At 37.7% G+C, this 17593-nt stretch overlaps 1 protein-coding gene across 1 annotated transcript in view; it reads left to right on the top strand.

The window, feature by feature from the left end:
- The window catches only part of SS18 (synovial sarcoma translocation, chromosome 18), a 38169-nt gene that overhangs the window by 13994 nt on the left and 6582 nt on the right, over positions 1–17593 (top strand). Inside the window, exons 3-6 of the mRNA XM_010009403.1 lie at positions 96–249; positions 5724–5945; positions 14498–14665; positions 15407–15511. Of these exons, the coding sequence (XP_010007705.1) occupies positions 96–249; positions 5724–5945; positions 14498–14665; positions 15407–15511 (649 nt within the window). The remainder of the gene's footprint in view (positions 1–95; positions 250–5723; positions 5946–14497; positions 14666–15406; positions 15512–17593) is intronic.

Raw genomic sequence — 17593 nt, 5'->3', positions numbered from 1 at the left:
GCTGAACAATATAGGCAACTGCTGTACCATATGTACATATAATATATTTGTCAGACTAACTGCTTCTTGTGTTTGACTAAACTGTCTCCTTTCAGCCACCCACACAGAATATGCCTATGGGTCCGGGAGGGATGAGTCAGAGTGGCCCTCCCCCACCGCCGCGCTCGCACAACATGTCTTCAGATGGTATGGTAGGGGGGGGCCCTCCTGCACCACACATGCAGAACCAGATGAACGGCCAGATGCCTGGTAAGTTTTTCTCCTCTAAGACATTAACACCAGTGTTGCCTGGCAACTGAAACGACATGGGGGCTCAAGGGATACTAGATTGTTGATGACAAAACTGCTTTGAATGCCCCCGAGTACAAGCTCTCTTAGAGTTTGTTAGCTACAGAGCTACGTGACCTGTATTCAGTGTTTATCAGGCTGCCCTTGGGCTTTGATGTAGCTGACACACAGCATTCCTCTGATGAACAGAACTGGCTAAATTTAGTCTGTTTGAAACCGTGCAGTACAGCTGGCTTTAGAAGGCTTACTGGGGAAAGGTATTGGCCCGTGGCTGAGTGAACACAAATCGTTCCATGAAAAGATAATGTGAAATGATTGTAGCTAAATAATTAGATAATAATAAAACAGATACACCTCAAAGAGGGCGTTTCAAATGTGGGTAAATGTAAAAAAAAAAAAAAAAAAAAAAAAGAAAGATTGCTTTTATACAGAAAGTCATCCAGCTTCCACTAATCCTCTGTGTTCTTTATGACTGAAGATGTGTTGAATCGTAAGGGATTTGTAAAGAAATAGCCTCCAGATTATTGTTCTAGGTGTAAATTTTAAGTCGTTTTTTTTATGCCATCATGTTTCATAATAAAAAGTGCTTGGAAGTCAGAAACAAAGCAGTGAAACAAGATGATAAAATTCGACACTGTACCAACCAGTACTGGCTTTGGGGTAACTATTCCCTTTAGCAGTCAGATCAGAATGGAGTAGGCCATGGAAAAGCTTGCTTCTTTATATAGAGGCTGTTTTCCAGAATTTCCACTCATAAAGTCATACTGCCTATTTCATGTGAATTGGCTTTCAGCTTAAAATTGCATTCCCAGGATTGCTTTTGTTCAGGACCCCTTCATTTTTTTTGTATGGAGGAAGTTTTCATACAAAGCTCTTCAAGGTATTGATACTTCCAAGAAAGGAAACTGCCATCAAAGGATCTTTGAAAATTTGTCTCTTGGTGGTCGCAAGGAAAAGCTCCTTGACAGCAGAGTAAATAACTATGCAAAACTTAATATGAAGTAAAAAATAGAATAATTGCTGTAGTCTCTAGTTTCTGTGCAAATCTTGATAAAATGGACCTGATAGTGACAGCTTTTCTGAGAAGAGTAGCTGAATAGCCTCCAGGGACTGTGTGTAAGAAGTGTAATAAAAGATCTAGAGAAGAAGTTACTTTCATCATACATGTTGGTCATGGTCTGCATTTGAAAGTGCAAAGAGCAGTATATGCTGCTCCCTAAGTAGGTCAGAGATATTCTGGTTGTGAAGTCCTCTATCCATCTAAGATCCATCAGCTCCCATGGAGGATAGCATTGCCTCTCACAAATCAGTCTCTTTGACCCTCTAGTGTAATCATGTTATTGTTGTTGTAGTGATCTTTTCCAAGGAGAAGGATTACTAAGTCACAATGTGAGCATAATGACTTCACTGCAGAGCCACGGGGGAGAAAAGTCACTGCTTAAACATACATATTTTGTAATTAGATAGAATAAGAAAAGAGCTCTTATGAAAATACGTGAAAGGTAAATAGGTTTGTTTTGGTATTCACCTAGACAGATACTTAAATGCAGTTTCCCACTAAGCTTTAATTTAGCCTTTCTTCCAACGTATTCCCTTTTTTGAATATCTTTCTCTTCCCTTTTCTGCTTAAGGTTGTCTCTGAGGATGTGAAGATTAACAGCTTAGGATGAGGGCATCTCTAATATCAGAAAGGCATGCTAAAATAATTTCATAGTTCATAGTTGGAAAAGGGGAAACAGAATCATTTTGTTAAGTGGATTACTGAGTGTTTGGGGTTTTTTTTGGTTTGCTAGTTTGCCTGTATATGAGCCTTTCTGTATTTCACAGACATGTATCTAATAATTTCTGCAGTGTATGCATTTGCTTTCTGTTTATGGGGCATTTACTTACTCTAAAGTTACATAGACACTTTGTAGTAGAAACCATATATAAACCCTTAAATATCTGAAGAGATAGGTGATCTGTCTAAAAGGAACAAAGTCACGAACATGCAAACTGGGAGAATCTAGGCTTGACAGCCACAAGTTCACCAGCCTGAAAGAAACAAATTCAAGGCTTTTAAAAATACCAGTTGAGGATTTCTGGAAGGCTTAATCCAAGCATGGGCTTCTGCTGGCCCGAGTACAGGTAAAAGGTTTGATAGGAGGTTCAAAGGAGCTGCCTAGTGATGGACAGGGCATGAGTTGTTTTAAAGTTGTGGCATAGACCTGTCTCATTACCTAAAGGGCAAAGGATGATTTTTCTCATGCTTGTGTTCTGCTTAATAAAGGACCTAGAGTGCTGCTGAAGCCCTTAATTGCATCCCCTGACAAATGAGTGTGTCTGTCCTTTTTACCAGGAAAGACAGTCCTGATGAACCTTTTTCAGCCTGTAGTGGAACCGAGTGTTATCTATACCTGTGACAGATCATGGCTTTTACCTGAAAAAATTACTGTCTGGAGTTACACTGAATGAGAGTTTGTGTGATGCAAAGTACGTTTGGATTTGGAAGGAGATTGTGAACTGGGTTGTGCTGGTGGCAAGTTACCTTCCTGATTTCTTGAGCTTGTTTTATCACATGCAGAAAGTTGAAAGGTAAGACTAGCCGTAGGGTTTTCTGACCTTTGTCATGGCACTCTGGTAGGTGACCTTCTTGAATAACAGGTGCTTGTGTGTTACCAATAAGTTCTCTCAAAGTTGTCTTTCCTTCCTGCAAATGTGCTTTCAAATGCACTTAGGCTGGTTTAAAGCTTCTCAGAGCTAAGATACTGTCCATAAGTGGTTAGGAGGAAAAAGGACTTCTGTTTATAGTCAAGATAGATGCTTATTCCACTAACGTTATTACAACACAATCTAATTAGCATAGCATTTGAAACAGTTATTTTTATGGCAGGTAACACACTTCATGTTTCATTCACATTCCATTCTATTTCATTCATATTAAAAAAAAAAAAAAAAAAAGACTGTTGTGTCCTTATGTGCAGGACAACCCTGTGAAGTATTTTGGCAAACCATTAGAAAAAACCAAACCAAACAAAAAACTGTAAAGTGTGCTCTTACTGTTTTTTCATTTGCAAGGGTTTTTGATACTACAGACTTAGCTTTTCCTCTGTTCTTGTATTCTAGCTTCTCACTTACAAACTATATGATTTTGACCCCAGGACATAACACATGCCTGTCATTTCTTGTGCCAGTTTTCTTTTACGGGTGATTTCTTCTATTTTGGTGCTACCTGAGACATGCGATGTAAACCAGTGCTTTAGGGAAGGTATTTTCTTTTTCCAACTTCTTTTCTCTTGTGATGATTTTTTTGCCTTCCTCATTTTGCTTCTTACATTACCAGTTTTTAAGAACTTTTTCCACCGTGTGTTTGGCTAGCTCACTGAAATCCATTATTGATGTTTTCTTCCTTTTAAGCAAAGAGGAGCAAAACCACTCCCACGCCCTGACTTTCTGGCACTAACCCTGGGTATTCCTTTTCTTAGGAAAGAAATTAAGAAAGTAATCTTCCAGCAATCCTGCAACAGTTACTTGGCACTACAGTCTGAAGCTTTTCTTCACCTTAGCTTTATTTTAACACATTGATGATTGGTGTCATGGTTAGAGGTGATCTCACTTTCTCAGAATTAAACTGTCTTTGTGTTCTCACTGTTACAGATTTAGGCAGTGTTCAGTTGAAGAGAGGACAGCATAGGCATCTGTAGTTCTCTGTCATGGTCATAATCCTATACAGTGAGTTACTTTTACTGTATTCCTGGTGCATCCACCTTTGTACAGTTAAGGAGTCTCTGTTCACCTTGTTTTGCGTGAACAGGGAACTGCATATATGATACCTTTTCAGCTTTTTCACTTTATTTGATAAAATAAGCTTGTGTTCTTTTCAGTAAGGTGTCTTGAAAAGTGCAAAGGATAAACATAACTGTTAAACTTAGTCTGGTTTTTATGTTGGCTTTTAGTAGCTGTGTTCCTTCATCATTGTTATCTTCTGCATCTTTTTGCTTGCAGGTCAGTTAGTATTGCATTTGTGACCTTGTGTACAACTCTGCGTCTTTTCTTTTGCCTTCATTCTGTCCTAGATGAGTGGAGTTGTTTCTTTAGCCAAGACAGAACTTGGGAGCTGTTTACATCTGAAGGAAGATACGCATTCTGGTGTTTGGGTTTTGTTTTGGGTTGTTTTTTTTTTTCCCCCCCCAAAGGGAGATATGTAGCTAAATCACTATTTTCCTACAACTTTTCTGGCATAGTTACTTTTAGGTTCCTTTTCAAAATTTTCTGTACTACTTAGGGTTTTGTATCTTAACAAAAAAGTCTGTGGCATGTTTGGCAACCATGGCATCTTCTTGGTGAACTCTATGTATCAACACTTGCCTTGTTTACAGTTGACTTCTCTATCACTTGCTCTGGTGGTACATATCTCTATAAACTCCTGGTCGTGCTTGTCATATGCATAATCCTTGCATTTCATATACTTGTCATATCCAGTCACACCTCTTACTGATTTTACTCCTAGTAGCTTCTCACTTACCCCAGCTAAAGTAATGAGTAAGCTGATAGGATAATATTGTAATGCTTATACTTTTTATAATACCCATTGAGAGTAGATTTAATTCTGAGAACAAGCCAATTTCAACCTGTGTTGTCAGGAAGAGGGGAAATAAAGGGTGAAGGGATGTAGTTGGTATATAAGTATATAGAATCATAGAATAGTTTGGGTTGGAAGGGACCTTCAAAGGCCATCTAGTCCAACCCCTCTGCAATGAGCAGGGACATCTTATGAACAGGTTGCTCTTCCTTTGCATCTTTGCAAGAGTGAAATGTGAGGTGGTAATTTGGTGGCTGTCCTTCCAGTCGTCATCTCCTACGCTAGCAATCTGTAAATACAGTTACAGAATAATGGCTATAGCTTATATGCTTAAACAGTGTTAAATATGCCTTTTGCCATTTTTATTCTACATGTATTTGTACCATGTCAGTGTTAATAGTGTCTGACTTTTTCAGGGGGAGAGGGAGACAGGATTAACCATTACAGAAAAGTGTCTAGTATGGTTTGTTTGAATAAACAGAAATGTTACAGGCATTGTGAAAATTATATAGTTGTGGTAGAGCTACCAAGCTGGTCTTAAATTGCTCTCGTGCAATTCAGGCTGGAATTTGCAGTGTGTTGCGTGAAACTGGAAGACTGGGATTGCATATGGTATGGATATAAGATGAACTATGTGATAATTTACACTTTTGTTGTACTAGCTTCAGTTGCTCAACAAAAGAAAATTGCATAGTAGAACTGAACTTCAACTGTTAACTATTTTTAAGTTTCGAAAAAATGAGTGAACTGTTCTAGCTTTTTTTTTAAATGTAATTGTATTTAATGACTTCTCTTTACTTTTGTGATTCAGTATGACTATATTTGCTTGCTGTATGATACTTAATGTGGAACATTTTTCCCTGTTTTTCTGAAGGACCTAATCATATGCCTATGCAAGGACCTGGACCTAACCAACTCAATATGACAAACAGTTCCATGAACATGCCTTCAAGTAGCCATGGGTCAATGGGCGGCTATAATCACTCAGTGCCATCCTCTCAGAGTATGCCAGTGCAGAATCAGATGACTATGAGCCAGGGACAGCCGATGGGCAGCTACGGTCCCAGACCAAACATGAACATGCAACCAAACCAAGGTAAGTGTTAGCTTCTATAAAAAGGAGATCTCTTAGGTACAGACATATTTAAAGATCTTTTCCTGTAGATTTCTGACTCTAAATGCATTTATACCCACATTTGGATGATTCAGCATCTTCGTTCTCCCATGTGTCAGTGGCGTTTTATTTATTTGCAGACATTGAACTGTTTTCAGGTATTGTGTGAGAATCTGGGACTGGATCTGCTTTCATCTGTTACAAATTTGAACTGCTGTTTATCTTTCTCAGACTTCACACTTCAATCTAAGTGTTGTTATTGCTTGAGTTGATAAAATACATCTATACTTTTCAGTCTCTTGGGTAAATTGAAAATTTAAAGTCAGGTAGCCCTTAGATTTTTGTAACTAATTAATCCTTGTTCTCTGCTGCATGCTCTTTTAGCGTGGAATGTCTGTTAATCTTAAATAAAATCCAGTTCCAGGAGCAAATCCACTACTCCCTACTGTTTTCAGGAGATGTCCTTGCTTAGGTAGTAAAATTCAAAACTAATTTTGTATCTGGGATATTTGCATAGCATAAACATGATGTAGCCTGTTGAAGTGCAAGGACGTTGCAAAATTAAAATACTGCACAAGGCTCACAACAGACCAGATTACTCAGTTGTATATCTACTGCATGTTCTGATAAATGTGCTTTACAAATCAACAAGCAGTATTGTAAACGTACTTACGTCTGTTACTGCATTGGATCTGGACATACCACCTTCTATAAGAAATGCTGCAGAAGTTTGGGACCATTTGTTCCTGGGGAGTACAAATGGATCAGGTCATACTGGTCGGTTTGATTGTTGTATCACTCCAAAGGTTCAAAACAAACAAAACACTAAGTTAATGAGAGATCAAAAGTAAGTCAAAACAAAACAGACTTTTCTGCAGTTTTCTTATCAGTAGTGAAAGTGGCAAGTCTGAGTCCTTCATTGTCCACATTGTTAATGACATTTTTCCTAAAATTTAATGGCAGAGGAAACAAAAGATAGGCATATAGCAGAGGAAGCTGTTAGAAGTGGGAATATTTTTTACTGTCTCTCTGAATTGGCAAACTATCTGTGTACTCCGAGCAATACACAGTGGACTAATTTTGTGAACGTTGTAAGATGCTTTGGAAAAGTCCTGTGCATGCTCACTTGAAATTTCTTAGTTGCAGATAGTTAGCAATAAATATGTAGCAGTAGGTGTGAGGGTGCCATCCACTAAGTCAGTCTGCAGAAAACAACTTACTTTGTGTGACTGGCCTACAATTTAGGACTAGTGATTATTCCATCTCAAAGTAGTGTTCTTTACTCTTCCTCATAATATTCCCCTGCTGTATTTTCAATACTCTGTCAAACTTGAAAATTGCTCTTTCAGAGTTAAGGCAGAAAGGTACTTAAAAGGTTTCTGTTCTGAACAAATAATAGTACTGAAGTAGCTTTGGGGAATAAAGAATAAAGCAGTATCTAACCAAATTACAGGTTCAAGAACAAGAGCAAATTCTCTAGTGAGAACAAGAGCTGGAACCATTGCCTGCCACTCAGGGCCACAGTAAGCTTTCAGTTGGGTAACTAATTTTGCCGTATTTTGACCCTTTAGACTGATGCTTTTTCCATTCCAAGTGTCTGCTTCAAGGCTGGTGGGTTGTTTGGGTGTTTTCTGGTTTTTTTGGGGGGCTTCCCCCCGCCCCAGAGTTTCAAAGAATCAGAGAGCCGTTTCTGACAGTAGGGTGAAACACTGCATTCTTCACATATTTCAACGTCTTACAGAAATATTAGTAGAAGAGCACTTCATATGTGAACGTAGGAGTGCAGGTGCCCCTTGCTTTAGAGCAAGGCTTGTTTTGCCAGCAAGGTGCTATTTGCAGTATCGGTGAAAATACTGTCCCAAATCCATCAGATTTTAAATACCTATGGGGGAAGAAGTCTTTAAGCCTGAAGATGTGCATGTTCTTTATGTATTGGTACCTAAGCTTTTTAACTTAAGAATATTCCCAGTTAGGTCTACTCAATACATTTTCTCCATTTGCTGCTTTTAGCTGTTATGCTTGTATTGAGGTTTAGTAACAAATTAGAGGAAATATTTTTGTATCCTTGCTCTCTTGTGACTCCAAGACAGCAGAGGAGAGAATGGCATGGAAGTCTGTGAAATTGTGACATGTGGATAGGTAGCCATAATCCAGCGTGGCTGAGCAGAGGTCTCAGCAAAGCATGGATAGAGCAGGCTTCTCATCTAAGTGAAGAAACAAGAATGAGCCACTAAGAAATGCATTAGGATGCAGTTTAACAAAAAGGGAATAAACACATTGTGACTTGAAGATTTCCTAACTGGCAGTGTGTGCTGCCATTCAGAAATAGAAATTAACCAAAATTTCTGAACCTCTGTATTCTTGGCAGGAGACATTTGTGAACCCTTATGATTTGTTCCTTTCTCTTGTAAAAGGGTGATCCATGTTGAGAATGAGAGATCCTACTATATCTGTCAGTTAACAGCACTAGCTAAATATAGTGCTAAATATTCTGCAAGATAAAGTCTCAGCATCTCAAGTTGGCTGTTAAAAATTAGTAGATGTTTTTGACCTTAATCTTTCCCTGCATGGGTTCCCCATCTGTGGAGGAATGAATCTGATGGTAAGATTATACCATCTGATTTCACAGGAGTGTTGTGAAAGTATATTCATTATGAAGATCTGGACATTTAGTTACAAATGCCATAAGAAAACCCATGAGTAATAATTCTGTCTTCCTTCAGTGTTTGACTAGGCATGGCATCTCACACGAACAATTAAGAAGCAGCAAAGTATTAAAATAGCTTTTCCGTGAATAATATCTGCTGTGTACTGAATGAGACAAGTGGTTTTAGAAAACAAGCATGCTGTCAGATAAAGACAGTAACACACAAATGTTTGATCTTAACTTTTGGGTGGTTTGAGCATAACTTTTTATGTGCGTTTTCTAGCAAAACATCTTGCTGTATGTACACATATCGAGGCAGGTGGTGTTAGTGAGGAAAAATGAAAAAGTGTTAATTAAGAAATAAACTGCATAGTAACAGAACCCATTATTGGATTTACTTTGTCTCCACTTTGTATTTATTATTGTTTTGCACTAGTTTATAAAATGCTAGCCAGAGGAATATCCTAAATGAGAAGCAAAATTTAATAGTATTGTGTTTTTTATATAGTCAATCCAGTTAAAAGAAGAGTTTTAGTCATTTTGTATTTCGGTAGCAGATTGTTTTAAGTAGAAGATCCTGACTCTTGATAAAAAAGCTACTGTAGCAGCCTGTGTCATCCATAAGGAATGTTGTCTACCTTTTCTGAAAAGATAGAAAGCAGCAGGAGCTGAGTGAATGTGGAAGAAGTTCTGTTCTTATGGGTACGTTTCTTCTTTTGTATGGCATGCTACTTCTGTTCAATGAAATATTTCAAGTCTTGCCAGTTTTTGACTTTCCAGAGGGAAGGCGCAAGCCTGATTTTTCTGGAACCTGAAACTTAGGTGGAAATTCCTCTGACTTCTGTTGAACAGATCCTTCACAGTCAGAGAATAATAAACAGCAGAATTCAGATAAGAACCAAGAATTTATAGCTTGGCCATCTCAAAATTTTTTTTTTTTCTCAGATCCTTTTGCTAAGCTTGGCCATCTCGGAGACTGTTTCTCAGATCCTTTTGCTAGGATTCTGTTCTGTTGCCTGGAGCATTTGAAGCAAAGTTGCCAAACTCCCCAGTTTGTATTAAATGAGCATTATAGGTGCTTGGAGTGAGAGAGGGGACTAGTTTCCTTTTAATAGGTGAACTCTGTAGGAGAGCATCATGTTGACTCAGTCATTTGCAGAAGACCAGTTGTTGAATTTTACAGTTTCATTTATATAAACTTAGAAAAACTCCATTGAAGTTTCAGAGCTCTTTCAGTTGCAAGCAAATATGATGAGATTGTAGTGACAACAGAGATGAGGCAGGTACAGATATCCTGTTCTTTTGTTGTCCACATAAAGAAAGGAACATAAAGATAGCAACATCCAGTGTTACCTGAAATAGAAACCTATTTCGGTGTGATAGATCAGATTTAAATTATTTCTGAGGTTGAGTACCTTTCGTGAATGTCTTGCCATCTGGTCATTCCCATGTAAGCAGAGGCCATTACATTGCAATAACTTAGCTGCTTACAGTAGCCATGATGTTGAAAAGGACCCTAAGATCATTTTAGTTCCAACCCCCCTGCCATAAGCAGGGACAACTCGCACTAAACCATGTTGCCCAAGGCTCTGTCCCACCTGGCCTTGAACACCGCCAGGGATGGAGCATTTACCACTTCTTTGGGCAACCCATTCCAGTGCCTCACCACCCTCACACTAACGAACTTCTTCCTTATGTCTAACCTGAAGTTCTCCTGTTTGAGTTTGAACCTGTTACCCCTTGTCCTGTCACTACAGTCCCTGATGAAGAGTCCTTCTCCAGCATCCTTATAGGCCCTGTTCAGCTACTGGAAGGCTGCTATGAGGTCTTCACGCAGCCTTCTCTTCTCCAGGCTGAACAGCCCCAACTTTCTCAGCCTGTCTTCATACAGGAGGTGCTCCAGCCCCCTGATCATCCTTGTGGCAGTCTCAATTTTCTGGACATCAAGCCTATTAAATAAAAATAAAGTTATCTCTACGTTCTGAAATGCAATCATGCTGTAGCTGGATTTGTAGGGTGTCTAGCTGTAGAAGACACCACAATTCTCCTGTCTTGAGAAAACAAAGATACGAACAAGCGCCACATTGCTCATTCTTTTATCTGTCTTCTCTAGTGTAAAATGTGAAAGGTAACATTAGTAACTAAGGAATTTTTTGGTATGACTTCTATTTATGTACTTTTTTTCTTAAGTGACATCTGAAATTATGGTTCAGTTTGAGATGGAGAACTGTGGAATAAGTGAGTGAAAAAGTTTCTACTACCTTTAATTTGCAGCCTTAATCATACATTAGGAGTAGCAAAAAAATGTCCTCAGTCTTTTGAGATAGTGTTTAAACTGGCCCCTCATGTCGAAACACCTTTAAGATTTTGGTTCATTTAACCCAAGTACATCTGAATTGTAGCTTTTGTCAGGAATCTTGGGAAAATTGAAAGCTGCATTTATCCTACGGTAGAGTTCCTAAGCTGGCTCTTGCAAGAGTTACCACTGCCATTTAGGTTTAAAAACAACCTTTTTTTTTCTTTTTTGTAAATGTGAAAAACAACAAAAAATGTTGTAAATTGTCATGGTGTACTTCACTGATACTGTAGATACAGATATCCAGTTGCTTTATCAATACGAGCGCACATTGTGAAATGCGTAAAGAATAAACCTCTTTTTAGCAACAAAACCTACACATTTTTGATGACTGAAGAACCAAGAGCTTGTACTGTTGGTTTTTGGCTATACCCAGCTGCTCCCGTAGCTCTTTAATCAGAACAGCAAAGCCACTAGTCCATTTGTGAGTGTAGTTCCTGACTTCTCTGCTTCTTCAGAAGTTTTCAGTGATGTCAGCAGTTATTCTTGTCTTTTCATAACATTTACCACCAATATCTGAATTTCAGCAGAAGAGACAAAGCTAAGGAGACATTTTTAAACCTCTGGTTTTTTCTGCAGCTCTTTCATCCTCAGTACACTTCTGGTCTTGATTATTTTTAGGTTTATCTGGGAATCACTTCTAGTTCACATTTCTGTTCCTCAATATTCACCTTACGTGTCTGAAGGCTAGGTTGTCAGTTTCCTTAAGTCATTGTCAGGGTTTTTCTACGTTAGATTTATATCATATTAAGTATTATATAATGAATAAATTATCTTTATTGGCTTCATTTTTCAAAAGAAAAAAACAGATTTGAACTTCCTCACCCCTCAAAATTTCCCCATAAAATGGCTCTGTTGTGTGAGATGATGGAGAACATGTTTCTTCTTTTAGGTATCTTCTTAATAAGAGAGGGATGTGAACCAAACTGGAAGGAAGCCAGGCATTCTGTTATTAACACAATGCACAGTCTGATACAGGGTAGTGAATTCTCATTGTGGCTCTACAAAGCGTTAATGAAGTTCTAATTTAAAAAGCAAACAGAAAACCTCTACATTGCACCATGGGGACCCAACACATTTTATCACATTGTATTGTGACTAATATTAATATTGTTAATTAACAAGCTTTCTTGAGATCTAGGAATATTATGGCAACAAGTTTCTAGCTATTTTTTTTTTTTCAAGGCTGCTTAATGTTTCTCAGTACTTCCAAACAGAGGAGCAGTGAAATGGAATAATCTAAATTACCTACTTGTTCAGAAGATAAACAAATTAAATAGATTTTTGCTAAGTGAAAAACACAGTTGTACCATTTTTTTTTTTTTTTAACTTGAAAATCGGGGCACAGAAACTGCCATGCTGAAGGATAGAAGCATAACTGGATCATTTTAAAAGTGGCCAATATTTATCTTCAGAGGAAAATGAAGCTTAACAGAACTAAGGCTACTTCTCACCGAGAGATTTCACACAGGGACTTAATGGGATTTAACTGACACGCTTTGAATTCACACCATTAATTAATTTGGCTTAACTTTCTCTTGTAACCCCACGTAGACAGGATGTAAGTGACTATATATTCCTTTCCTTATATAAATTGATTGTCAGTATTGTCTTTATCTAGGTAGTTTTTCAGTAAAGTGGTTTCATGTAGGACTTTCTACTTGTGCTCCAGCACCTAGTTACTTAAAAATATTCAATGCAATGGCAAAGTCTAGCGTACAGAAAGCTGGATGATGCCTTCCTTTTCTCTGGGATGGAGCTAAGGAGTGGCTGTGCTAGTTAGATGTTTTGATTTGTTTTGGTTTTTAGTGAGGCTTGTTGTCTATAGTTTATAAAACATTAAGGGGGGGCAAAAAACTTTAGGATTTCACCATTATAGCACCAGTATGTGTTAAGTGGTTTGAATTAATACACTATAAAAATATGTTGTTTAAGAAGTTTAGCTCCTTTCACAATTCTTATGTTTTTAATACTGGAACAACTCTTTTCTGAAGTGGTACTACAGAAGTGAAAAAGCTGTTCTTTGTTAAAAGTCGTATCGACCTAACCTGTAATCTCATATAATGATATGGCCTAATCATCATTTTAATTGCTGTATGGTGTCAGCAGGGTGTTCTTTAACTGTCTGCTTTCATTACTGAAGTTTGCATTTCTTCAGTTCAGCCTTAATCAGATTTTCTCAGTTGGTAAAACATGGACAGTACTTGATCTTTCCTGGTCTCTTCCTGTGGTTTGTAGAAACTTGGTGCAACTTGGTATGAAAGAAGATTTTTGTTACAGGCTGCTTGGGACTGTTCAGTGGTGGGCAGAGCATGGATTCCTGTGGGTTTTTCAGCATACTGCTTGTTGTGTGATTGCCTGACTCAGTTGTACATGTGGTTTGTCTTTGCAGGTTAAATACAGTTCTTTATTTTGTAATAACAGCTTGTTGATGGACTGTAACAACATGTATATTAAACCTATTTCCTAAGGAGCTGGCAATAATGAAATAATTTTTGTGACTTATAGTTTTGTGTAGATAAAACCCAATCAGGTTTTCATCTACACTTTCTTTGCAGATGCTTTTTAAAATAAGCAAATGAAAAATGGTAAAAGTGTTTCAGTTACCTTCGTGCATGAGTAAACTAATGTCTATGTAGTTGTCCTGGGTTCAGTTGCAACAGTTATTTTTCTCCTTCTTAGTAGCTGGTGCAGTGCTGTGTTTTGGCTTTAGTCTGAGGACAGAGCTGATAACACACCAATGTTTTAGTAAGCTAAGTAATGCTTACCCCGATCAAGGACTTTCCAGTCTCTCCTGCTCTGCTAGTGAGGAGGGGCACAAGAAGCTGGGAGGGAGCAGAGACAGGACACCTGACCCAAACTGGCCAAAGGGGTATTCCATACCACAGCACGTCATGCCCAGTATATAAACTGGGGGGAGTCACCTGGAAGGCCCAGATCGCTGCTCGGGTCAGGCTGGGTATCAGTCGGCGGGTGGTGAGCAATTGTACTGTGCATCACTTGTGTTTATTGTTCTTTTTATCTTTCCTTTTTAGTTTTATGTTCTCTCTCCTTGTTATTTCCCTTATTATTAGTGGTAGCAGTAGTGGTTTGTATTATACCTTAGTTACTGGACTGCTCTTATCTCAACCCGTGGGAGTTACATTCTTTCGATTCTCTTCTCTTTCCCACCGGGAGTGAAGGGGGAAAAAAGGCCGGGGCGGGGGGGGGTGTGGTGTGTGTGTGTGTGAAGAGTGAGCAAGCGGCTGCGTGGCTCTTGAGTTACTATCTGGGCTTAAACCACAACAGTAGTTTGAAGAGATTGTCTAGAAAGAAGCCTCATGGAGACAGAATTCTATTTTGTAATATGGTTCTGAATTGATCACCTGCATTTGCATAGGTCTAGAAACAACAAATCCTTATGAGGGCACTGGAAATAAGAGCTTTTTTCTGGTCTATTCTTAAAAGTTTGGGTCTTCCATGTTCTTTTTGAAGGATTTAATCACAAGTTATGTGTTACAGAAGATGTATTTGCTACTTTTCCTTCTACAGGTCCAATGATGCACCAGCAGCCTCCCTCCCAGCAATACAACATGCCACAAGCTGGTGGCCAGCATTACCAGGGGCAGCAGCCACCTATGGGAATGATGGGCCAAGTTAACCAAGGAAATCACATGATGGGTCAGAGGCAGATTCCTCCATACAGGCCACCACAGCAAGGTAGGACTTCACTTCAGTGTTTTTACATTGGCTTTAAATAACCATCTTTAAAACTATTTAAAATCACTTTTCTTGCTTGCAATTTCGATCAAATCATTGGGTGTCACAGGCTGTTTGTGGACTCTTTTTGTTACCCTTTTAAGGGTGGTTCTTGCAGCAACAGATTACTGGTATCACCATGAAATGTGAAGAAAAGTATTTCTTTTGTTTTGAGTTCTTTCTGATAAAAAGTATGTAAAAATATGCATCTCAGATATGCTGATGCAGAATTCTGTTTCAATATTTAAATGATAGGTACAGAAAAGGAACAGAGTACCTGCTTGGTTCTGAATTCATGCAATTACAAAAAAAGGAACAATGTTCCACAATGTTGCTTCTTTTTTCTTTTTTTCTTTTTTTTTTTTCTTGCCAGTCCTTTTAGAAGAGGAATAACTTTATTTTTAGCACCTTAGTCTGTTAAGCACATGTTGCTAAAATGAGCTCAAAACTGAAGGTTTTTATATATGTGCTCAATCAAGTGCAGCCAAACAACTGTGTGTGTGTATATATAGATAGATAAGTTGTTTTTTGTTTTGTTTTGTTTTTTTTTAAAGTAAACCAGATTACGTATGTTATCTGAAATGCAACGATATGGGTGGGGAGTACATTTGAGAAATATTTCTCATACTAAAATCAGAAATTAGCAGGCTTTATAACAGAGAAAACAAGTTATTTACGTATTGACTGGTTGTGGTTTTTCAGGCCCACCACAGCAGTACTCAGGCCAGGAAGACTATTATGGGGACCAATACAGTCATGGTGGACAAGGTCCTCCAGAAGGCATGAACCAGCAATATTACCCTGATGGTAATCTCTCATAAATGTTAACTTTCCCGTTTTCTATACCTGCCCAATACTAATGTAGTCATATGCCCAAAATTAGGGAATAAGGCAAGAGTAGTAATTGGATGTCATACCTCACATTTACAAAATCTTCCAAATTCAGAATTGTTACTAGAGTTTAAGTTACTATGACAAGTTAATTTTACAACTTACTGAAAGCATGTAATTTGTAATACTCCCAACTTGAAACTCTAACAGTAGTTTTAATGTTTCAAAATGAAGTGCTGTAATCGGTTTATCTAAAAGTATGGAGGGTTCCTTAGCATATCTAGTATAATTGAGTTGAACTAAAACAGTTGTAACTTTATTGTAAATAAGAGAGGGGGCGATATTCTTTTATTGAAGATTTTATTGAAGTTGAAAAACTTGCTAAAAAGGTGTGGTCTTTGTGTAAATATTCTGTTTTTTAACTTAGTGTTTAGTTTTCATGTAAGTCGCACAAATGTGTTATTGCTGTATGGTATGGGCCTTCAGTTTAATTTTTACAGAGGAATAAAATGGTCCCTGCCCTGAGGAGATCGTAACTGTGATCCTCTTTAGAAGTCCACCCAGTCCTTTCAAGGCAAGACTGGAACTTTGAACTTAATAAATCTGTCCTCCTACTACTTGCAATTAAGAGTGCTGAAGGCTATTGGATTGTGTTATAAGTTAGAAAAGTTGCAATTAACGTGTTTTTGGGCTGAGCAGAGGCTGGGAGAGCAAAGATGCTGACTCGTGACTACTCTGATAACCGTGTGCACGACTTAACGGTGTCTTATGAAGTTTAAGGAATGTGGTAGATGTGAATGTTTTAAGAATGTATACACAGCAAAGTGGAGTAACTGCCAAAGCAACTACTCGCTGAAAATTTACGGATACAAGTTGGTTGTTTGAATTTTTATTTCTATTAAATGGATTTTAAGATACATTGACCCACATCTGTATAAGCTTATCTGTGTTATTTGTGCAGTTATTTTCCAAGTTGCATTAACTCATAAATAATTTTCGTTTTGGAACGTCTATGTTATACACATGAACTTTAAAGGGTTACAGGCAATTTGCTGTAGTAAGGACAACTCAGTGTTACCATCAACAGCTCTGTGACAGCACAGATTACTTCTCTAAGACCTATTCCTTCTATAGAGTCATTCTTTATTAATACCTCATTATTACTCGTATAGCACCTAAAGAGAATATATTGTAATACTTGTTTTAACGATAATGTATTTATATTAGACTCAATCAATGATGTATGGTAGAGTTGCAGAACTAAATACTATGACCTCTTAGTTTTAGAACTTTCTCATTTCCTTTTAATTCCAAAATTTTATTCCAAATTTATGTAATCTGTGTAATTTTAATACCAAATTCAAACAAAATTTTGGCTTGTTTTCTTGAAGCTAGCAGTAAGATATATTTTGGTCATCTGTAAGATGTATGTTTGTTATAAAAAGCAACAACAGGTAGGGTGCTTACTGCAATATTGGTTTCTTAATCAGGGATGCCTGAAAAGGAAGGTTTGTTTGCAATGATCCTACTCAGGATTGAAATGTAAGAGGAATATACTTCTTAAGACTTGTAGGAATTCTGTTTGTAGGAAAAACTTTGAAAATGTTGTTTTTCTGTCACTTAAAAGCAAAGTTTAATGTAGATTGTGGTTCATAACTTCATTGAGCTTTATTTGTTATATTTCACACTGCTTTTAGCATATGCTTTTGAATTGGAGATCAGCAGAACAGGTGTTAGACAAAGTATGATAATTGCTTTCTTTGTTCATTCTAATTTAATTCAGGTTATTTACATGTGAAAGGCCGTTGTTTTTCTGTCACTTAAAAGCAAAGTTTAATGTAGATTGTGGTTCATAACTTCATTGAGCTTTATTTGTTATATTTCACACTGCTTTTAGCATATGCTTTTGAATTGGAGATCAGCAGAACAGGTGTTAGACAAAGTATGATAATTGCTTTCTTTGTTCATTCTAATTTAATTCAGGTTATTTACATGTGAAAGGCCTAAATGCTTTCTTTTTTTTTTTTTTTTTGAGTGAAAGATAAAGTACTCCCCCCC

The sequence above is a fragment of the Nestor notabilis genome, unplaced genomic scaffold (assembly GCF_000696875.1).
Source record: "Nestor notabilis isolate BGI_N333 unplaced genomic scaffold, ASM69687v1 scaffold5522, whole genome shotgun sequence".
NCBI classification, from domain to species: domain Eukaryota; kingdom Metazoa; phylum Chordata; class Aves; order Psittaciformes; family Psittacidae; genus Nestor; species Nestor notabilis.
The sequence above is the reverse complement of the archived record's forward strand: the minus strand, read 5'-3'. Positions and strand labels throughout refer to the sequence as shown.